General features: G+C 34.2%; 1 protein-coding gene across 10 annotated transcripts in view; it reads right to left on the bottom strand.

Annotated features, from left to right (window-relative positions):
- LOC124359616 (TATA-binding protein-associated factor 2N-like) overlaps positions 1 to 23141 on the bottom strand; it is a 69466-nt gene extending 46325 nt beyond the window's left edge. For all 10 annotated transcript variants that reach the window (XR_006922172.1, XR_006922175.1, XR_006922174.1 and 7 more), the window contains exons 1-2: positions 23012 to 23141; positions 3850 to 4014 (exon numbers count right to left, since the gene is read on the bottom strand). Coding sequence is in view for 4 of the 10 variants with exons in the window: in XM_046812501.1 (XP_046668457.1) it covers positions 3850 to 3989 (140 nt within the window). In the remaining 6 variants the exon portion in view is untranslated. The remainder of the gene's footprint in view (positions 1 to 3849; positions 4015 to 23011) is intronic.
- Positions 23142 to 24938: the final 1797 nt, after the last annotated feature.

Genomic DNA, 24938 nt, shown 5'->3' with positions numbered 1-24938 from the left:
AACAATTTTACTATGGGAAGAATTTTTTTAATATTCTTTATAACATTGTTAATGTGAAAAAAAATAATGGTTAACTTTTTTATATAATTACTATAGTTACATAACAATGCTTGAAATTATGTACATAAAGAAAAAATCATTTTTCAGTACCGGTAACACAACACTAAAACAAAAATAATTAATGCATTACTTACATTTATCCTTTGGTTCTAAGGTATATCTAATATATAGTCTTCATATTTTCCCCAAAAATATGTACACACACACACACGCGCGTGCGCACGCGCACGCACGGGAGATATCAATTAAACAAAATCATTTTAGAGATCCTAACTCCTAACCTCAAAACGATATAAACACAACCATATGACCGAACGTATTATTTTAGATATTACGCATACTATACGTAGCGAGTTGTTTACGCGCAAACGATGTTACGCGTCCGGTTGATCACCGCCAGCTGTTGTTGCTTCTATTATTCTGTGTTTTTTTTTATCTTTACTAATATAAAGTACTATGTGAACTATTATTTATCTATTGCAGGATAGTTAACAAATAAAACAATATTGGTTGTGAAAAGAATTCATGAAAAATAAAGCGTTAAAAATTACGATAACAGACGGCGACGACGGATCGTCGCCTGGCACTTTTCGCACAGTAAGTCGGCGACGATCGATCGTCGCCGCGGCACTTTTCGCAAGGGTTTTTGGCGACGATGTATCGTCGCCGTGGCACGCAAAGGGTTAAGTAATACCTCAATATATTAGCTAAATTTAATTAGATTTTCATTTTTTTAAATTCATATTCCCATGAAGAAATTTACAATTATCAAATATAATTTTGCTATATCATTATTTTTGGAGACCTAGATAAGAAAACAAGGTTGCATTTTAACTATTACATCATCATAGTAAATGGTATTTTTGACATGATTATGTTTTGAATTGGTCAAAAATCGTATTCTAGTATGGCAATGAATTTAATATACAGCAAAATATGTAAATAGTTAAATAGTGCAGAGACCTTTATACACACAATACAGTTTGCCAATATTTTAACAAACCTGATAATGTACCAACACAACGGTCACTTTTGATCAGGTTTAGTCTCATATTCTCATGAAGAAATTTACAACTATCTATATATATAAAAATGAAACTGTTCGTGTGTAACAGCATCACTCACAAACGGCTGGACGGATTCGCCTAATTTTTTTTTTAATTTGTTCGTCTTGATCTGTAGAAGGTTATAGGATACTTTTTATCCCTTTCCCGATTCAGGATTCCGCCCCACTGGTTACAGAAATACCCGTAAGAAATGCATTGCAGCAAAGATATGTTATTAAGTGAAAGTCTTTTCAAATTTTTAATCAGCTGTTCTTTGTAAACATATATAATGCGACAAAAAATTGTTGTTATTTTTGACAGTAACTAAGTAAACATAAATATTTTTGACGTTTCTATGTAAACAAACATTTTTTGACATTTACAACGTGTCACAAATGTCAAATTTTTGATAAACGTGATTTGATATCTTTTTTACAATTTCCAAGAACAGTGTTATTTTCCATCAGTAAAAGGTTTAAAAAAATAGGCAAGTATTTTTGTTTTCTCATGTAAATATTCTTTGAAGAATGTTTTTCTCAACATTTTTTTTTACAGAATTCCTTTGAGCAGTTTTTTGACGAATTTTATTGGAAAATAACATAATGCCGCCAAGAAAAAAAAGTGCTTTAAGCCGTCACAGCGCACGTGCGATAGCAACAAAACGAATTCGTAATAATCAAAGCAACGACCAGCGCGCAAGGTAAACGAATTGAATCGAATACGAACATCAGCATCAAGAATGATGCTGTCGCAAGAAGAAAGAGAAACATCAAATTTGAATGATAGATTGAGAATGCAAAGTAATCGAGCGGTTGCAAACAGATCAGGCGATGCACGACTTCACGCATTAAAATAAACAAAAAACTTTTATAATAGATTTTATGATATGCTACGATGTATTAGTAGAGCAATAAATTAATTGGAAAAACGTATAATAAAATTAGTATTTCTTTTCGATGCTTGATTGATGTAGCCCTCTCTACTGCCACGCGAGCGGAGCCGCGGGTTTAGGCTAGTTAAATATAATATGGTTATTTCATTATTTTCATTTAGAATAAATCAAGAATTTACCACAAAGTATGCGTTATATACACACATCACACTCCATAATAAGGCCTGAAGTAAGATGATGTATTGTTAAACCATATTATTTTAAAACAAACTTTGATTAGATAAAATTAAACCAGAATGCTCTCTACTGGGTTGAGAAAGATTGCAGTGCAACAAAAAATTTCTAATTATGTGTAAAATATGTGTACTTGTATGTGTTTTTTTCAATTTGTGGACCATATTTTTCGAGTCTGCTGTTTTTCCTATCAACTAGTAACAATCCCTCGCTCTGAGTCCTATTAATTCAAACCTTTGATGGGATTAAGTTTTCAATGGAATAAACCACCATTATAACATTGGTCATTTGGAAAACTGAAAATCCTAAAATTAAACATAAAAAATAATATATGTGTAAAGTTGCTTGCCCAACAATTGATTGTATCAACCCGCAAGATACACACGACTTATTTTACTCATCTGGGTTTAAAAGAGAAGTTTCTTTAGTCCTTTTAAACATTCAGGCTAAAAAAATCCGCCCAAAGAGCAAAATGAACAATAATTCAGTTATCAACCATAAACCTTAATACCAAACAAAACAAAATATTTTAAAACAAACTGAAAACAGATACAATTTTTAGAACAAAATATAAATAACATTATAATTGTACAACAAATGATGAACATAATTCATATATAAACATATGTTGTTCACAGGCTAAATTAAATGTACAGAGCTATAGTTAATTATTATGAAATAAATCTATGGGATAATCAATATATCAATTAATATATCAAATTTTAAAAATTAACTTGTGTCAGCCTTTGACTCTGCTGACCAATAGTTCAATGTCTCCTCCGACAAGGTACACATGACTTACTGCAGTGATTTGGGTCTAAAGAGGAAGTTTATGATGTAGCCTCTCTTCAAATTCAAGCTTAGATAATTAAGCACAAAGAGTGAGAGGGGTACTACCAATTGAAATGAAAATTAGATTTAACATTAGACAAAGTATCTTAAACTTTCATGCAATTAGAAAATAACAAAGTATACTATCATTTCTGTACTTAATATCTGCAAAATATCAGATAGTATTCAGCAATGGGAAGATTATTTAGTTATTGGTGTAAACTGGTAAATATTGGTTTAAAGCTAATTTTAAACTCAAAAACCACGTATACATTTTTTATTCCATGGGCAAATAAAAGGAAAGGTACCAAATACTGATAGTGAATTTGTGCCTTCCAGACAAAATTTGTATATGATATTAAATAATACAAGTTTGTTAATGAGTATGTTACAGACAACCTATATTATTACGATTAAATGTACATTACTTAGCACCAATCACTTAATATTGATATGCAGCTCTTAAATCTCTTATATTGCCCAGAAATATAATTCCATGCTCAAATTAAACTACATAAATTTTTTTAATAACAATGTTATTTGACAAAACAACAAACAAGATTAAACAATACAGATGAACCAATAACAGCCATGTACTTCCAATTAATTCACTGGCAAAACTCAAAATATTATAACTTATTAATGCACATCATATATAATTCAACAGAGGTAGGCTACATAACTAGATCTACATGATATTCAGGTTTAAATGTATTCCCTGACCAGGTACACAAGACTTACTACAGAATTTTACAAAGCAATAATGACAGAAAGTTTTTTATTTACCTGCCACGCATATCACCTCCACCCATAAAGTTTCCTCGACCTCCTCCTCCACGAGGAGGACCTCCTCTGCCTGGCGGTCCACCTCTCCCTGGAGGCCCTCCTCTCCCTCTCTGGAAACCGCCTCTAGGGGGTCCCTCCATGTTCTCTGATTTGTTTATTCAGTTCCTACAAAAAACATAGTGTTTAAGTAAAACACTGCTATATATTTAAGTAGAACATGTCATGCTAACATCATTACATTAATTTTGGATTTGAAATATTTCATTCCAAATTCATTGCCCTTCAAGAGATTTCTTTATGTATTCAAATAATATGTATTTCAATAGCTGAATTAATTTTGTTAAAAGATAAATAAAAACCCAGGATATTTAAAAACACGATATTTAGTTCAATTATGTTAATCCCTGATACTATAACACATGTACATACTGTGAAAATTTCACATTTTTATCTTCAGCTGTTTTTATTGGTGTTTATTTACATTAGCGTGACCATGGAAAATGGACTTTTTTTCATGGGTTGGGCATTTATAGCCCAGTATTATTATCACAGGTGCATATGAACTGGGGGGAAAGTATATTATTGTATTATATTTATGCCTTTCGGACATTATTGCGTTCAGGAGCAGGGGCATCACGTGATCTGGGATTCGACTTTTGCAAGCTCGAGTTAATTTTTTTTCTAAAAGAGCAAGCAGTGCGCAGTGGGCAGGCATCGTTGACAGGATTAACGTATTAGTCAGACTCGTCTTTACGAAATGCTTCCACGTGAGATACCGAACATCCAACACAAAGTGTGCTATTACCACTACTGAACTAGGAGATTAAGAATAGACGTGGAGGAACAATGGTAGTTCAAAATGGCGTCCCTTCTTTATTTGAGAAGGCAAGGAGTATTACCAAACTGTCAAATATGGATAGTGTTGCCAGAGGTACGATAATTATCGTGAAGGTACGACAATTTCATTGATTTTATGCGCCGGTAAGATACACGATGGGTAGTTATTATCGTACCATGAAAGATTTTTGACAAATTTATATAAGTAACAAACCAAAAGTTAATTATAACATAATTTACTATACGAACATAACATATTTTTCATTAAATGTGTTTGGTACGATTATTTTATATGAAAGTACGATAATTTCTCGTTGTTGGTATGATAATCGGTTTTTAAAATCTGGCTATACTGAGTTTGAGCAGACGCGGAGTTATAGGAAACTGTCAAAAACAGAGTTTTCAGAGGATTAAAAAAAATTGTAGCTCCTTTGATTTTTGTTGCTGACAAATTTTTTCTTCAATATTGTTTTCAGGGAAAAAAAATTAACATACCTTTCCATGGTCACGTTAATGTAAATTGATACCTTTTTATTTTGTCCTGATTACAGAATGTCCTAACTTTATCAAGTTTATGAAGTCTTTCACAGTTCTATTAGGCTATGTAGTAGTATCCATAGTTATAATACAGCTCATCAGATAAATTCTATTTCTTCATATTTGATCAGATGTCCCTATCTACTATTTGCAAATTTTTTCAATAACTTATGCTGTAAATGAATGATACATAGTACGAATATGTAAAAAGTTTTTATATCAAGTACTAAAAAGACATCTTGTTTTATTAAAAAATCAATCAGAGGAAAAATTATATATTACGCTAGCTTGACATGGGAAAGAACATTATAACTAATCAATCAATCAACACTTTTTAATGCCATAAAAATAAGATTATTGACAAGCTTTCGTTATAGATATAGCCAAGTCAGTTATAAAAATCTTATATTATATAAACTTAAGCTACAATACACAAAGAATAGAGCAAGTGGCATTGGGAAATTGAAAATTAAAAAAATTTTAAATCGGAAGAACTTGTCCAGTACATAAAATAATCTAACAGCCACAAGTGATGTAATATTTTTATATAAAGTCAGTTTTAAAAATTATCCGCTTCATCTTTCTTGTACAAAATCTAAAAGATGATTGTTTAAAAGTGTTACTTATCTTGGAGTATAAAAGTATGCTCCCCTGTACCGGTGTATAATTTTAAAATCCATAAATCAATTTTTTACTATTTTTTATTTTATTTGTGAAACCTTTTGTTTACAAGCATCTTCAAACCCACATAACTGAATAAATAAGAGTGGTTATTAAAGAAAAACACAAACAAAAAATGTAACTAAATAAAAAAACATGTAATTTTAACGTTACAAGGGAATAAGATTTCTTACATCTCTAAAATGTTGAAAGAGTTTTTTATTATTATATATACAGGGTGATTCGGTTAGTGTTACCGGCACTTTCTGAGCTGATTGTACTATAAAAAATAAAGAAAAAAGTTCATATAAACATGGGTCCGGAAATGCTTCCTTACTGGGTTATGGCCAATTGAAGATTTCACCAAAAATTGTGTGCAGGAGGTCAAATGATGATTTGCCGCATGTTTATGAAGAGATATTTATAGGAGAATGCAACTTTTTCTAACGGATTTTTAGATGAGAAATTGAATAAAGTTCATCTCATAGCTGTATCTCATTTAGTTTTTTTGTTATACTACAAAAAACAGAAATAAAATAATTTTGAAAACACTTTTTTAAGGTTTAACGGACAATTATTTTGTTAAATAGGCATTGAAGACCCACATTTTTACAAAGAAACTTGCAGAAAATTTAATTCTGAATAAAATTATGTGCCACACGGCTGTTAACAGCGAAGTATTAGTTTCTGGAATTTAATTTTACAACAAACATTCTACCAAGCAAGAAATACGTATTTAGTAAATAAACACCGTAATGTAATGATATAAGGTACACAAATAATTGATTAGCATACAATTGTAAATATGATTTTAATAGATTAATGCTCAACTAAAAAACAATAATACTATTACTTTTTAGGACTATCCAAATGGTTACATCATGTACCTAATCAAATCAAATCAAATCAATCTCTTTATTGCATTTTGACAATGGACATTGTATTGCAAAAGTCAGAAGTAAGTAAGATAAACCACAGGCTTAGACGTTCAAAACACATTCATACTTACAATTCATGCATTCACTCAAACACATTCAAACTGACTTCAGATCCAAGTTAAATTTAGATTTAGACATCCCAGCGGCTGACCATGAATTCATCGACAGAATAAAACGCCTTGGACACCAAAAGGCGTTTAAGACGAGTTTTGAATTGATGTTGATTGGCGGAAAGTTTGACACTTTCAGGGAGCTTGTTTTATTAGTCTGACACCAACTTGTTGAGGGAGATGTTGTGATAATGTCAGTCTGTATTGCCGAGTTCGGAAGTTGTCCCTGCCTCTCGTCTCATAGTGGTGAACGCTACCCGCCACGAACCAAATCACACTTTGATTTGCAGTACATGATCACCTCCAGAACATAAAGGCAGGGCAAAGTCAGCAATTCTAACTCCCTGAAAGATTCCCTACACGACTCTCTGTAATTTAAATTTGCAATGATTCTGATTGCCTTTTTTTGGAGCTTGAAAACTCTTTCCATTTTGTTTTTGGCACAACCTCCCCAGAGTCTCACTCCATACGCAAAGTGTGGATGAATCAGGCCGAAATATGCCATTTTCAGAACTCTGGGGGAACAGAACTTTGCCAGGTGCCGCAAGGCATATATGCCTGAGGCCACTCTAGCACATACATTTGTCACCATGATCAGCCCAGGTCAGTCCTCTGTCTAGGAACATTCCCAGAAACTTTGTGGAGTTAGTTTCCCTCTAAAAGCACACATCATCCACAAACACGGCAGGCTGAACTTCGTGATCATTTTGTCGGGAGGCTAAAACACATGACATTTGTTTTTGAATGATTTGTTTTCAGGTTCAAATTCAGCAAAATACTGAATGCATGCATTCAGTTTCCATGAAGGATGCGATTTCCAGGTCTTGAGTTTGATTTGTTTTTTGATACAGAGAGTTGTGTCGTCAGCATACTGAACCAGTTTTCCATGCTGGATCACTGAATTCAGTCTGCAGACGTAAACTAGGAAACAAAAAGAGGCCCAAGGATGGAGCCCTGAGGGACACCATGGGTCATTTTAATTTTGTTTGAGACGACGTTCGATACCTCAACGCACTGGTCTCGATCCTTGAGGTAAGAAGTGAGCCATAAGTGCGAGAGACCCCGAACACCGCATTTATCCAACTGGAGCAAAAGTGTTTCATGATGCACACAGTCAAACGCTTTGGATAGGTCGAGGAATATACTGAGCACATGTTCTCGTTCCTTCCAATCCATCGACAACATTGTCCAAAAGATTGTTCACCGCGTCTATTGTGGATCTGTTTTTTCCTAAATCCAAATTGTTCCGGATTTAGGATATTGTTATTTTCTAGAAAGCTTGCAAGCTTTTCATAGAAAAATTTTTTCAAAAATTTTGCTGAAGACTGGAAGAATTGAGATTGGACGATAGTTGCTTGCAAGGCAAGGATCGTCCTGTTTGAAGATCGGAATGACTTTGGATGTCTTCAAAAGTGATGGGAAGGTTCCTTTTTCAAAAGAAAAGTTGATCAATTTTGTAAGTGGTCTCAATATATGCCTGAAGCAGTGTTTTGAGTAGCCACACTGACATCCCGTTTGCGTCACAAGATTTTTTTGAGTTGAGTCCCTGTATGACTCGTGCAACCTCCCCTTCACACACAGGAGCCATGGCCATGGATGCAACCGATACAAACAGCATCTCCTCCGTGAAACCGAGGTTCAGTTAATGCCGAACACACTGTAGCCACGGAAGAGAAGTATTTATTAAATTCGTCTGCCACTTGAGCTCGGTTTTCAACAATTTTGTCTTCAATTTTAATTGCGATTTCTTTTGTGTTTTTTATCTGGTGTGTATCACGAGAAAAGTCGTTTATGATTTTCCAAGCTGTTTTCGAGAAGTTTTCGCAGTTACCCAAGGCCTTATTAACATCATAGGCTTTAGCAGCTCGTATGACTTTTTTATAAATCCTTCGGTAATTTCTGAAAAAAAATTTGAAATGTTCGTTTTGGGTTCCAATGAAAAATTTTGTGAAAGAATTTAAGCTTTTCTCGAGATACAAGAATTCCTTTGTCAACCACGTGCCTTTTTTAGGCGCGTGATTGACTTTGGTCCTTCTGAACGGACAGCAACATCCAGATAATAGTTGAAACTATCACTGAATGCCGCATACATGTCATCGACACTTCCAGAGTTATCCAAAAATTGCCAGGGCTCCAGCTTCCAAAACATCGTTTAAGTGGCGAATGTTCTGGGGCCGAATCACTCTTGCAATTTTAAATTTTGAATTTTGACTTTCAAGTTTGCACCCACGGATCACGGGCCCTGCGCAAAGTGGTCAGAGATCGCAGAGTTCAAAAAACAGAGACTGTGATGTCAGGAATGTTTGTGACAACATTGTCGATGGCAGTACTCGTCGTAGCGGTCACTCGTGTCGGTGAATTCACGGGACCCAATTTAGATTGAAAGAATTTAAAACATCGCGAAGCCGCTGGGTTAGGGGGTCGGTGGGGATTCATTACATTAATGTTAAAGTCTCCCCATTATTAGGAACTTCACAGAATTTTTAAAAACAGGTCATTAAGAAGTCGCTCAAAATTTTCAAAAAAGGAGTTGCTACAGCCATTGGGTGATCTGTATAACCCGATGACTGCTATTTTTCCCAAACAGTTTGACGTGATTTTTTATGCCTTCGGCTTCAAAATTCATTTCAATCATGTTGTTAATTTTGAAAGGTTCAAATTTTGAAAATGCTTTCACAAAAAATTGCCACACCGCCCCCTTTTGAAACGATTTCGACAGAAATGTTTTGCCAATTCAAAATTTGGAATTTTGAAAAGATGGATGTTGTCATCTATGAAACCGTGCTCAGATACTATAAACACATCGGGATTTAATTCTCGCACATGACTGCCAATTCATCAATTTTGTTGGTTGCAATTGGGCATTCTGATGAACAAATTTCAAATTTTCGGTTGTGAATTTGGAATTTTGAGATTTTTGAAGATTTTTCCGTGTTTGGTTTTGTTTTACGGCTGGATCCGAAATCATCCCTATACCGGTTTCACTCTGACAATGTTCTCCAAGTTTTTTTGTTCAGGAGAGCGTCCACTCTCGTCAACACTGCCTGGGCGTTGGTGACCCCCTGAGTGCCTCCGCGTAGGTGGCGTGCTGAAGTCTTGGAGACTGATGGACGGTGTCAGCTGACTCCCCGCTGGCAGCAGCAGGAGCCGGGACGGTGGGGGCCGGCGCAGCAGCGACGATTTGCAGCGGCGGCGCAGACACCCTGGGTCTCAGCAGTGCAAGGGTCTTCACTACCATCCCCCGCCAGTAGCCGCTTACCCCGCATTGAGAGATGCTGACCGTGCCTCGTGAAATGCCTCCGGCCGATGTTATTTGAAGTTTACCACGCGGATGTTGTGCCGGACAGCCAACTCCTCAATGTAAGCATTCACGAGCACGGTCTCATCATGGATGGGGTGATCTGGTTCCAAGTCATGTCGAAGCGGTAAGGTGACAAGAACAAGTTCAGTTGTTGGCAGGTCTGGCAGCGATGTGAGCCTCCAGGTGGCGGTAAATGACGTGCTGTTTTGCCCACTGCCAGATCGTTTGAGCCCGCGATTAACACCTCGCAGTGGGTCCCGGACCGAGGTGGAGTATGGCCCGTTCTCAAGATGTCCAGCAGGCCGGCGCCGGGCATGCACATGTCACCAAACAGAGGCGGGAGGGAAGGTCATGGATTTCACAAGTCCCGAGATGTGGCGAGAGTGGCTATCACCTCTGATATTAATGGAACGGAAGTGAGGGATAGGGGTTTGGGACGTCTGTCGATTTTTTCTGTAAAGGTTTACTATGATTGAGTGTTGGATTGGGGATTTTAGAGCTATTTTTAATTTTTTGATCATGGAAAGGCATTTTTTTTTTGTTTTTTTAGTCAGAACTTGAGAAATTTGTTTCTGTTTGGTTGGAGCTACTTTTTTTGAAGGTCTCACTTCTATCCATGGATGAGTAGGAGTCACATCCACACATCCTCACATGTCCTCAGCTGATTCTTCAGGCATTGATTTTCCTGCCTGAAGTACTTCTATCGTCGTTTTAAGGCTATTAAGAATGTCAGTGATCTCAGCACACCGCCGCGTACACGCGGTAGACCACAGATCACACTGCGCACCAAAGTCCACGGAAACAGGGCACGGGGTCCTTCAGGTGGATAGGAGGGCGGGTCACACTGGACGCCACGGTCCACCCTCGCGGAGGCGCGGGCGGTCTGGTCGACGCGGGATGTGTTCATTGTAAATATCTGGTCAGTGAACTGGAGCAAGCGAGAGTCTGACTCAACGGTGTGATCCAGAAGTATCTTAAATTCACTTTTAAGGTGCTCAATTTCCTTTTTAAGACGAGAAACCTCCGCTGCTGGGTCTTCAGCTGATACTGGGGCGATGCTAATCTCGTCCGCTGGACCAGGTGGTGGTGGGGACCAGTGTGAGGCCAGGGTCGGGCGTGGAGCAGACAGGCGCAGGCGGTGTGGCGGGTGTCGGCGGTGTGGAGGGTGCAGATGTCGCAGCTGAAGCGGGTGGAGTGGAGGATGACGAAGCGGCCGCAGGACGAGGCCTGGTCAGCGGCGACAAGAGGGAACTCATGTGACTGCTTGGTGATCGCCAGTGTGTTTGTCGTTACACACAGTCACTCTCGTCATGTTTGCATCAGTTTTGATAGATGCACCGCAATTTTTGCCCAGCAAGCAAAGCCAAGAAACATCACCATTCCCTCAGAATTCTTTTTTGTCTATATTTCACATTGTTGAAAATAATGAAGGGGCTTCCAGACTTAGTTTTCTCAACGGTGAATGTCATGGTTATTAAATAAATAAAAATATAGGCTATTATAAATTAATAGCGAAGAATTTACCTACATATCTTTGTCACGTTAGCTTTACAGAAGGTAAATTATGTTTTTATAAGTTGGTATCACAAATCAGCTGTTCAACAATACACTGCAATTTATTGAGGAATCCAAATTATTTGTTACCTATTCTGTACTAGTTTAATGAGTGCAATTTAATACAATTAATTTACTACTAGTTTGTTAGTGAAGTGTATTTTAAAGTAACTTACTATCACAATTGCAATGCCTTTGTTATTTACAACGGAAGAATATGCCGACATGGTATTTGTCTTAGGCGTTTGTGAGGGAAATGCAACCGCTGCTACTGCAGAATACCGAAGACGATTTCCTAATCGCAGAGTTCCAAACCCAAAAACGATCAGTGGATCATTTCGTACCCTAAGAGTAACAGGTAAACTTCCTAGTATTAATAATTATCGGGATCGCCCTGCCCAGAATAATGTAGATATGGAAGAGGCTATAATCATGGCTACTGAACGCAGTCCTGGTGTCAGTACACGGCGTCTTTCTAGGCGATTCGCAGTGTCTCAGTCTGAAGTATGGAGAACTTTGCGCAAAAATAGCATGTTCCCTTACCATAAACAACAAGTTCAAAGTATTCAACCAACAAGTTCAAAGTATTCAACCAACAGATCCTCCTCTTCGATTGGAATTTTGCAACTGGTTAATTAGAAACCGTCAACATCATAGAACCATTTTATTCACTGATGAAGCTCAATTTACCCGAGATGGCGTCAACAACCTTCACAATGAACACACTTGGGCAGAGGGAAATCCACATAGTACAATCGTGCGCAACTTTCAACACAGATTTAGTGTAAATGTATGGTGTGGACTCATTCATGATCGATTAATAGGACCATTCATTCTCCGAGGACATCTAAATTCCCGCATGTACCTAGAATTCCTTACAGAACAACTACCACTATTATTAGAAGATGTTCCATTAGCAGCAAGGTGCAATATTATTTATCAACATGATGGTGCCCCTGCCCACTTTTCCCATAATGTAACAATGCACTTAAATGAGCAGTTTCCCGGGCGATGGATTGGTCGCGGTGGACCACACACTTGGCCACCAAGATCACCAGATCTAACTCCATTAGATTTCTGTATATGGGGTTGGATGAAGAACCTGGTGTACCAGGAAAAAGTAAATACACGTGAAGAGTTAATAAATCGAATTGAAGATGCCGCCGCACAAATAAAAAACAATCGTGCAGCGTTGCGGAGGATAACTCGATCAATCAGAAAGCGAGCTGCTAAGTGTATTGAAGTACAAGGACTGATTTTTGAACACCTGTTATGAAAGTGGTACGTAGTATTATAAGCTTTAGATGAAAAACAATAATTTATTTAAAACTTAATTTAAATTGCATCCTAATAAATCTTATGTGTAGGCTACTCTATGTCATTAAAATGCGGTTTTCCTTTGCTTTGGAATTTCTTGCTTGGTAGAATGTTTGTTGTAAAATTAAATTCCAGAAACTAATACTTCGCTGTTAATAGCCGTGTGGCACATAATTTTATTCAGAATTAAATTTTCTGCAAGTTTCTTTGTAAAAATGTGGGTCTTCAATGCCTATTTAACAAAATAATTGTCCGTTAAACCTTAAAAAAGTGTTTTCAAAATTATTTTATTTCTGTTTTTTGTAGTATAACAAAAAAACTAAATGAGATACAGCTATGAGATGAACTTTATTCAATTTCTCATCTAAAAATCCGTTAGAAAAAGTTGCATTCGCCTATAAATATCTCTTCATAAACACGCGGCAAATCATCATTTGACCTCCTGCACACAATTTTTGGTGAAATCTTCAATTGGCCATAACCCAGTAAGGAAGCATTTCCGGACCCATGTTTATATGAACTTTTTTCTTTATTTTTTTATAGTACAATCAGCTCAGAAAGTGCCGGTAACACTAACCGAATCACCCTGTATATAGTAGAGTATAACACTTTACTGCCAAAGAACACGGTCGTGTTGATTACAGACTGTTGTAAAAGGTTTTGAAAATTTGTCTTTTGACAGTCAAATTAAACTTTTATTTTGTTCTACAATGGCCAAAGTAAACACCTACAAGATTTAATGTTATTCAATTTAATGGAATTAGCAGTAGAACAAAAAAACAAAAACTGTTCACAAAAAAATCTAGAGAGCATATTTGGTTATATCACATATCTGTAGGAGGCACTAAAACAAAAGTTTGCAGTAATTTTATTCTGAAACTGTTCCAAGTTTCATTAAAACACTTTCGTATTGTACAGAAAAAGATTTTGCTCAATGATTCTTTTTGAAGAGTAGCGTAATTCACATGCCAATAGGCTAAAGAAAATAACAGATATGTAGTTACACATATGGGAGAGAATATTTTCAGTATTAAACATGATGAATTGCATTATTGCAGTTCCAAAAGCAACTTGTTATATTTTGATTATACGTTACTAAATGTTAAAAACTTGTATTTATTATTAAAGGAATATCATAAAGAAAAAACCAACACAACTTTAAAAATGACACAAAACCTATTGAGTATTTTAAAACCATATTTTCTTTTGCTATTTGTAGGCCCAAAGACAAATGTATGCAATCTTTGAGAAGAATTAAAATTAAAAATAATCCTGATGATCCTTGAAAACAATTTTTTTCTCTTCATAAGAGAAAAGTGCAAAAAAGGAAAGAACTAAGAGATGATTACATAGTTAAGTGCCATGAAGATTCTTACTTAGTCATACAATTTGATTATTCACAAAATTTCCCTATTCCTAAACTGAATGTAAATACTCAATTTTATAAAGACATGTTTTGGTAATACTGTTTCATCAATATATGTATTTTCAACAATGGGTCCAGCTATTCTTATTGTTTGTTAATGGTTTGTTGGATGGCAAAAAGAATCCTAAATCAGTTGTGCAATTTTTATATGATTACCTAAAGAATCGGAATATAATTTCTTCATTATTTCAGCCTTGTTTACCACAACACAACTTCTTTGCACACCGATTTTTCTTTTCCTGATTGGTTACATTTTAATGTGAATATAATTAATTTTAACAGACAAGACACTACTCTCTCTTTCATTATGTACATTTTGTTGTGAGCACACAGTAGGCTACTCTATTATTGGTGTGACAACAAGTTTCCTTTTCATTTCATGATATGGTTTAAAAAGGCCATTGTCTTTTGGTTAGGTGGAATAATATGATTAGGTGAGTTTGTAACATAATTTTAACTCTCTCATATATTTGCAGTCAGAAAGAATATTCATATTTTACTGATTGGTACTGTCTCAAAGAATAATTATCCCTTATTGCCATCAATGTAGGGTAACATCAAGGATGGAGACATTACTGTCAACCTGTTTAATCACTTACAAAGTTTTTCCTCGCTTTCCAAAACTGAATTGTTCTGCCTGTTACCTGAATTTTCTTTTTATTAACACTACCTCCATTTTAAAAACTTTTTTAAAAAACAAACAAGTGGTATTATATACAACATTGGCAGGTATTTGGGGAATACATGCATGGCAAACAAGCACACAACTCCTCTCTCAGCTATTTATCAAAGGGCCAATAATATTATGGTAAACAATATTGTTTAAGAGTAAAAACAAAAAATGTTTTTAAAGCTCATCAGATACATTTATATTATCTTCATTTCTTGTCAGATGTCCCTATCTACTATTTGGACAAGTTATCATCATCTGAGCTTAATTTGATGTAAAATGTTATAATATGAAAAATGCACTGGTGTGTTCTGTATTGCAATAGTTCACTAAAAGTGAGATTTTCATTTAATTTAGCTGTATAAGGCTTGCTAAACAAAAAAAATTACAAACATTTATAAAAATGTCATTTTATTCCATCGGAACTTCTGGGCATGGCAAACGAGAATGATTTCACACAACTCCTCTCTCAGTTATTAATCAAAGCTGGTCAATATCAATATTATGGTAAACAATATTGTTCAAGTAAAAACCAAAAATGTTTTAAAGCTCATCAGATACATTTATATATCTTCATTTCTTGTCAGATGTCCCTATCTACTATTTGGACAAGTTATCATCATCTGAGCTTAATTTAGTATAAAATGTGTATATGAAAAATGCACTGGTGTGTTCTGTATTGCAATAGTGCACTAAAAGTGAGATTTTCATTTAATTTAGCTGTATAAGGCTTGCTAAACAAAAAAAATTACAAAAATTTATAAAAATGTCATTTTATTCCATCGGAACTTCTGGGCATGGCAAACGAGAATGATTTCACACAACTCCTCTCTCAGCTATTAACCCTTTTAGCCCCGGCGTCCGGTATATCGGACAGAGGTGGTCTAGCTAAAATGCCCAACGTCCGGTCTCGAGAATTTAATGTAGCTGGCTAATAATATGTCCAAATGCCATCAGTTTCGGTATAGTAGTCGGTGAAGAAACGGGCTACATGCAAAAACAATAAACCTTCCAATTAGCATCGTATTTCGTCGTCATTGAATGTCAGTTGTCAGACGACTTCAGTTGCATTGTTGTTGTATGCTGACTTATAACCTCAATTAGTTTGCGTAATTGAAAGCGGTTGTTTTTCGTGTGATTTATTGTATTATTAGTAAAAAAACATGAGTAAACGTCGTAGAGAAAAGTTACCAGTGAGTGAAAACACTTTGATAAACACTGGTACTTTGGGATTATACCGACCACACCCATACATGAATCGTTATTTGACATTTTGCTTCTACTGATTACTAGATTAGCGTAGAACAATATTTCGTCAATATAAAACAGGAATTGTCTTATCGCAAACCCCTCCCCATCCTCAGACAGAGGTCAAAGTCGAGCGGTCTAGTAGATAAGTGATTGCAGAGTCCCGCCGCGCGGCCTGCCGTAATCGGGATTCTCGAGAAAGATAAGATAACAGCGACAAAAATACCGATCACAATACCTGGAAATGCTTGTTGATTAATGGAATGTTAGTTCTGTTACTCAACTACATCGTTTTATAAGGTTCTAAGTTCATTGAAAAAGGTTTAAGCGTTGGGGGCATATAACGGAATCTGACCCCATTCCCAAAGTACCATAAAATGTATATATTGTAAATATTATTTCTTTTACTTTTTTGAAAAAATTAAACAAGTTTTAGTCTTACAAACCATTACAATTAGTTTGTGTTATTTTACAATTGTTATTATTTCAAAAGTGCAAAAACAAGTAAACATATCTGTATACTTCTACTGACGTGTATGTGGAAATATATGAAGAAGTGCTTATGCAGCAATACAATTAATTGGATATATCTCCTGCATTTATCAAGGAAAGTTCTTAAAATTTTGTGTGTGTAGTAAGAAATATGTGTACAACAAAATTGCTTCATTTTTCAGGGGCTACAATTTTTTTTCTACCGTTTATGTATGTCCAAACTATAAAAAATATAAAAAATTAAAAAATTTTTATATATAAATACGCTAAAAAAAACAAATCATTCTGGAAAAGTACTTTTTAACTATTACATCTAATAGTACACTTATTTGTGAACAATTTAAAACAAAAACCTAAAAATTATCTTCAAAAATAAGAAAACTAGATGAATTTTCCCTCAATTCTGCACTACGGTCCCTTATCGCCATGGGCTTTCTGGCAAGTCCATGGAAAAATGGCTGGGGTTAAAAGGGTTAATCAAAGGGTCAATATCAATATTATGGTACTCTCTCAGCTATTGGGTAGGGTACGATAAGCGGACCCGGTTTTTTATATCAAAATTGGCAAACGATATTACTTGATCATAACCATTGATAAAATGAATCAATACTGATTAATTATTTTGAACTATTAATTTAAATAATCTATATTAACCCCTGTAAACACTTTAAAATAATACACGTAGGTAATATTTCAATTTTACATAAGTAATTTTTATTATTAAAAATGGCAAGTCTATTTTAGAAAACTACACGATATTGCTTTGAAAGATGATAAGACATGTTTTTTGTGGCTTTAACATGTAGGACTCATATCGAAAAACCCATTATGTGGGAAAGAAACAACTGTAACTGTGAGAGGAGCAAATATGGTCGTCTTAAGTTTTCCTAATTTTAGTTATAATAATTTGTTTGATCACTGTACATAGCAAATTCATATTTTAATTCAAAACATATGATTGTTATTGAGAACTATATTTTTATATCGATTGATAGTCTAGGACTTGAGATGCGAATATTAGGTATCGATGACTACATTCTTCGATATATAAAAAACCGGGTCCGTTTATCGTAACCTACTCCAGCTATTAATCAAAAGGTCAATATATTGTATGGTCAACAATATTGTTCAACAGTAAAAACCAAAATTGTTTGTAAAGCTCATCAGATACATTTATATATCTTCATTTCTTGTCAGATGTCCCTATCTACTATTTGGACAAGTTATCATCATCTGAGCTTAAAATGTGTATATGAGAAATTGCACTGGTGTGTTCTGTATTGCAATAGTACACTAAAAGTGAGATTTTATTAAAAAGTAAGCGAAATGTTATACTCTTTTGTTTGTTATATATATTTTATAAATTAAATATATAGCCTATCCTAGATGTTTTTAATGACCATAACATTACTTTATACTGTAATTTGAAATACAGTGTAATTAGGTATCCAGTAGTTGCAGCAAAGATTCTTTACTCGTGAATCATGATTCAATATTATCAATAGCAGTGTTAACCCTAGAAGTGTGGAACCTGCATATTTTATGTCGGTTGTAATTTATGTGTGTTGTGCGGAACCAGCATACTGTATGTCGGTTCAGTTTTTCATTAAAAATAATTATTTACCTTCAAACAATCACCATGTTTTTGGTATCATTGAAATTGTGAGATTCCACTCTACAATTTTCATATAAACTTTTTTTTTTAACTTCAATATTACGGTCGTGGTGAAATGTTTTCTGAAGAAGTCATCATTTGAGTTGAATTTCGCGGGTGGCCGGGTCAAAGAAATACGTCATTTTCAACCAATCACAGCAAGTTACGTATTGCCTGAAAACAGTGCTGCCATATGTCAATAGACGCGAAATGAAATATTCTTTCTTCCAATGTAAACAGAAAGTCATTAGAACGAATAGTTGATTTACTATGAATATTCTAAAAAGGGACAATTCTAAAGTTGTAAACCAGCATATTTTATGCTGGTTAGTATAATAAAAATTCACACAGTTATTAATTGTCAATAAAGAAATTAAAAAAAACAGTGTAAAGTGAAAGAAACGATCTACCGGTACAATCTTTCAGTGGTAATTTTAGTTCAGTAGGTTTCCGGCAGTGCGAAACGAAAGAGATGAATCACGGCGTCACATAAAGACCAACCCAACCCATCCCTGTCGACCATTGTTGACCATTTTATTTCACCATGACCTTATTTTTTACCGATTTTCATAATTTAGGTCTCTATTTTTTCAGGTTGAAATACTCTACTGCATAAATGCATATGAAATGACAAAAACATTATAAAAGAATGTTATTTTGAACTATAATATCTATTGTTTATATATTGTCAAAAATTTTACAATGCAAGGTTTTACAATATTTGACGCACAACATTTAATTTTTACTCTATTTCAATAATTATTGAGTGTATTTCTTTCAAACATTATGTGCTAACATAATATAACAAATAAAAAATGTTTTCACATTTTTTTTACATTGCAAACCAGATTATTTTTTATGAGTAAATTCTTCAACGTGCGACTGTTAACAAAACATGTCATAACTCAGTTCCTTCTCAAAGTATTTGAACATATCTTATATTTTATTTTAGCCAAACAAACATACTTACTAAGGGTTTATTCAAAAATTACATAAACATAAAGTATAAGTGAAAATTTTTAGCTTGTTTCTTAATTTTGTTACAAAATATTTTCATTTTTCAAAAGATTTTTTTTTTAAGCTTATAATAAAACTAGCTGACCCGGCGAACTTTGTCCCGCCTTAAAGGCAATATCACATGATCACATTTTTTACTTTTTAAAGTAGGATAATTGTAAATAAAAAAATATAATTATTCAATGATTCTTTATTTGCCATTTATTGCAGCACCTTGTGATAAACTACATTTTTTGTTTTTTTATTAGGCGCGAAAACAAATAACGCGGATGGTCTTCCGACCCGTGGACATGCCACATTTAATTGGCCATGGGAAAAACATAGATGTTTGAGATTAAGACCACAAACTTTCAACGATTGGCCTTGTGACTTATTTACAGTCATGACGGATCGGAAATTGAAACCGTTTAAACTCAAATGGCATGTCGGGTGGGATCATCGGGATCCTCGGAATCAGAATTTCCTCACCTTTGAGTATTGTGGTGTAAATCAAATTGTTCATCAATTTACTTACCACCAAACTTGTTCCGTTGCACAGTTTTGGTTGGTATAAGTTTCGAAGCATGATTACTACAGAACCAATATTTAGTTGTAAATTGTGCCAGGTACATCCAAGGAGTTTAAACATTCAATTGGATAGTTGGTGGCATCATCTTCATTTGTTACACAGTCAACAGATTTGAAAGAATGCAGTGTACCAATGATCTCATTCTGAATTATGTAGTTTAAGTCATCTACATCTTTATTCTTAGCTGCCAAAAATTGCTCGCTCACTCAACCATTCATTATTTTTGAGGTTAGTAATGATGTTTGGGAATACTTTGTTGATGAGTTCGTCTTTCGATGAGACAAAGTTACAGATATTCCGAGGAAATGAAATCAATCCGCTCGATTCGTCGACAGGTACTCGACCATTACCGATAGTCAACAATAATTACTCAGAGAAATCTTCAGCAGATGTATCGTTCAGCAATGCAACTCTCATGTTTGTTGTCAGCTGAAGTTTCGTAACATAGCGCCATAGATTCGATGATTTGAGGCAAGCGTTTATTCTGTCGGCAGCAGTCGATCTGGGAATTACTGGCAATGTTTGGCGGAAATCGCCAGACAGTAAAATAGTTGCGCCTCCAAAACATTTTGAGTCATTACGTAGATCTTGCAATGTTAGATTAACTGCTTCCAATGCACGTTTATGCGCTATTGTGCATTCGTCCCAGATGATGATCTTCGATTCTGATAAAACTTTCGCCATAGCGGAGCGCTTTGTAATGTTGCACGTTGGTTCTTCAATATATTGAAGATTTAACGGCAATTTTAATGCAGAATGTGCCGTACGACATCCTTCTAGCAATGTGGCTGCTATTCCAGAGGAAGCAACTGAAACTGCAATGTTGGATCTTGCACGAACAGTGGCTAAAACTACTGACATGAGGAATGTCTTACCAGTTCCATCATGTAAATATAAACCACCGTTTCCATCATCAATTGCCTTCATTAATGTATCATAAACTTCCTTTTGTTGGGGGTTCATCAGGGGCACATTTGTTTGAACTACTAAATCTAATTCCTGGTGATCATATTCACGTTCCCATTCCAATTCTTGATTAAATGCGTCATTCATTTTACGATTTGGCGCTGGCATTCCTAACCTGACTAATAAACTACCACACATGAGATAACTCATGTCTTCGATCAATAGTAAGGCCCGATTATGTATCTCCTCATTCATTTTAAGATCGGAATTTATTGAACTGACACGAATTTGATGTAAAATATCTTCTCCCATATTATCCTTGTATTTGTGCCACAGGTTAGATGGGTTCGATGGAAAGCATGTCGAAATGATGATAGCAAATAATCTACGTATCTGACTTGGAGATGCAGAGATAACTGCTTTGAATTGTAAAAAATTAAAATTTGATTTGTATTATCTGGATAGTAAAGTCTATGCTTAACAGTGATTGCAGAAACAGTTGAAACAAAATTTGCTGTTTTTCTTAAGCTTACTCTATGCTTTAAAACTATAAATGTAAAGAAATTTAAAATGGTAATTAAATGATATAAACATATATTTCTTTTGTTGCATTATATATGTTTACAAAGAACAGCTGATTAAATTTGAACAGGCTCTTTCACTTAATAACATATGTTTGCTGCAATGCATTTCTTACGGGTATTTCTGTAATTTTTAGAGGCCAGTGGGGCGGAATCCTGAATCGGGATAAAAAGTATCCTATGTGTTTCTCCCAGTTCTTAGCTACCTCTCTACCAATTTTCAGCCAAATCGGATCAGCCGTTCTTGACTTATAAATAGTGTAACTAACAAGACTTTCTTTTATATATATAGATAACAGTTTATTTAGTTGTTGTTTACTTTTAGTGTTTTCAAATAGCATGTATAATTTACAATAGAAAACTGTTTTTCATATAAATATATAGTCACATTTGGAGGTAAAAAAATTAAAAGCCCAAACCCTTGTACATTTTTGCTTTTGTAAAAAAAAATGGCAAAATTACAATTTTTGTTTAATAGAAATTTTTAATATATTTTCTAATTTGGCATAAAATTCTCTACATTTTATACACTTAACATTTTGACCTTACTGTAATATTTCAATACCTTACAGAGGTCCAAACTTAAAATTTTCATATAAAACTTTTTGCAATTTCTCATTATTCTCATGAAAATATATACTAAACCAAAGAATATCAAAACATTTATTCCTATTTCAAATAGTAAAACTTCTGAGAAGAAAAACGATATATAACAATATATGTTTTCTTGATATTAAGTATTTTTTACGATTTTTTTAAAAAACCCTTGCAACACGTCGAAAATGGACTGACGTTTTATCTTTGGTAACATGGACACACTTCTAGGGTTAAAGGCTTATTATACTGCAGTCATATTTAGATAGTCTGCTCCGTTCTTCAAACTGTTACCACACTCTCTCTAATTATATCAGACTTTTGTAATAACTATTTCCAAAGTGTTGCACTCAGTGGAGTGCAGGTAAAATAAATTTACTATAGCATGCATAAATAGTGTAAATTGCTTAGGCTAGGTCTGTGTGCAAGGCCAACCTTTCATTTTTCCAACTTATGTCTTTCTAACATAACAAAAACACAAACTTATCTATAAAAATTTAAATAACAGCTTAGTTAGAATCTGCTGAAGTTTTCAGCAGTATAGTACTAAATTTATGTTTAATAAACCCATGTGAAAAAACTAATAACAGTGGAGCCATTACTGCACCACATAAAGTTCGTTATAATTTTATTCACCATATTCTACTGTAATCTAAGTAGAGGGGTTTAAAATAATTTCAGAAAGCAAACATAACGGTAATTTTGGCACACTTAGAGCTCTATTTTATACACATTAATCACAATTAACTTACCTCAACAATGCAACCAACTACCGACGGACGGCTTCTCCAACAAAATGGACGAATTGGCCCTTGCAGAATGCTGTTTTTCCTCCGCCCGATCACAAAATGGCCAAATGGGCTGAATAGAAGGCACAAAAGCCGGTAGGCAACGCGGCAGTCGCCGGCAGTGCCAGTGTTCCATTTTAACAGTTTTACCTTACCATAAACTGAAATTTCCCTATTTCCCTACTTACGAATAAACGGTCCTTTACATTTCGAATCGTATATTTGCATTGTTACAGAATTAAAATTTATGCTTTTAACATAATTCTCTAATGTAGTTTTCAAAATTCATCTTGTAATATATATATACATGTATATGTATGTATATACACATACAGTACTTCTTGTAAGAAGTATATATATGAAAGAAAGACTCCGTACAATCCTTTAATATTTCGAAGTAACATCGTTCTCATAAAGGATATTTAAGTAACAGTTTATACAGATAAAATATAAAAGTAAACATAATAAATTTTAGTTTCAGCTAAAAGTTTTTAATATAAATTTTAAAATAATTTTTAGTGTAATTTTTTAAACTTTCTTGGTATATGATAAGAAATGGGAAGTGACCTTACATCCAAATTAAGATTAAACATTACAACAAATATGTTCGAACATCTAAAAATTAAAATCAAATTTAAACAATCTTATTTTTTACTTAATTTTCAGAACAAGAAAATAAACTATACATTTTGTTTTACATTATTTAGGCTATTTTTAACAGATCATTTCTTATGTAATCCAAAAGATAATTTTTATTTAGAGACTAATTGATACGCTTGTTTTAAATTTCCTAATTGCATTTGGATGAACCTTCTGGTACTTTACAAATACCTTTTAATGAGTAATAGCTATGAAATATTTCGTTATGAGCCAATGCTTGTAGTAAAACCAATTTATGTCTTGTCTGATCGTTGAAGACCGATAGTTATTCATCCTAATATGTAAGGGATTTCTAGTTAAACCAATATATAGTCCTTGGTACAACATTTGCATGACAACTGATAAATTACATTCTTTAATTTACAGTTAATGTTATTTGACACTGGACATGTTTTACTAGTTGTGCTGTACTTGTAAAAGTTTTTAGAGATTTAGAATTTTGCATGTAGCACAACGCTTGTCTACGCAAGAGTGGCAACCAAAAACTTTTAATTCGCATCTGAATTTGGAATTGGTTAGGATATAATATAGGTCTTACCAGAAGGTTCTTCAGATTAGAGGCTTTGCTAAAAATAATTCTCGGGTGTTTTGTAAACAAACTGTGTGTCAAGAGAGTCGATTCTAAAATGTTATAGGCCGTTTTAAATATATTGTTAGCTTAATGAAGCGCCGAGAAATATTGCGTGATACATTTTGGATCATTTGTATAATTTTCCTTTTTGATGCTGTTCTTGTTGTTATTATTTTAAACTTGTGGATTTGATTTCAAATAATCTTGGTTGGGTAGTTCCTAGCAGTAAACACTTTAGATAATGTTTTGATATAATGATGGTAATCTTGAGTTGTTTGAACATAAATGTTTTGCTTGGATTGATAGGCTTTTTGGTAATGACTTTTTAATGTGAAAAGAGTGGCCACTGTGATAGTGTAGGTAATGCATGGTATTAGTTTCCTTTAAATTAATTTTCGTTTTTAGATAGACTTGTATAAAAAGGTCTATCTCTAAAATGGTTACAGTTTAAGAAGTAAATTAGTAAATTTTAAAAATTAAAATGTATTGAGTTGTTTTATAAAAAAGTTCTAATAACGTTTTACAATGTTCTAAAATCATGAAAACATCGTCTATATATCACCACGCCACAAAAGAGATTTAAAAAAAATCCTCTTTCAGCTTACCTATAAATAGGTAGGTATCATCCTTGTTCTCATTGCTGTACCATTAACTTGTAGG

Source organism: Homalodisca vitripennis, chromosome 4 (assembly GCF_021130785.1).
Source record: "Homalodisca vitripennis isolate AUS2020 chromosome 4, UT_GWSS_2.1, whole genome shotgun sequence".
In the NCBI taxonomy this organism is placed as follows: Eukaryota; Metazoa; Arthropoda; class Insecta; order Hemiptera; family Cicadellidae; genus Homalodisca; species Homalodisca vitripennis.
Note: the sequence above shows the minus strand (reverse complement) of the source record. Positions and strands in the feature narration are given on the sequence as shown.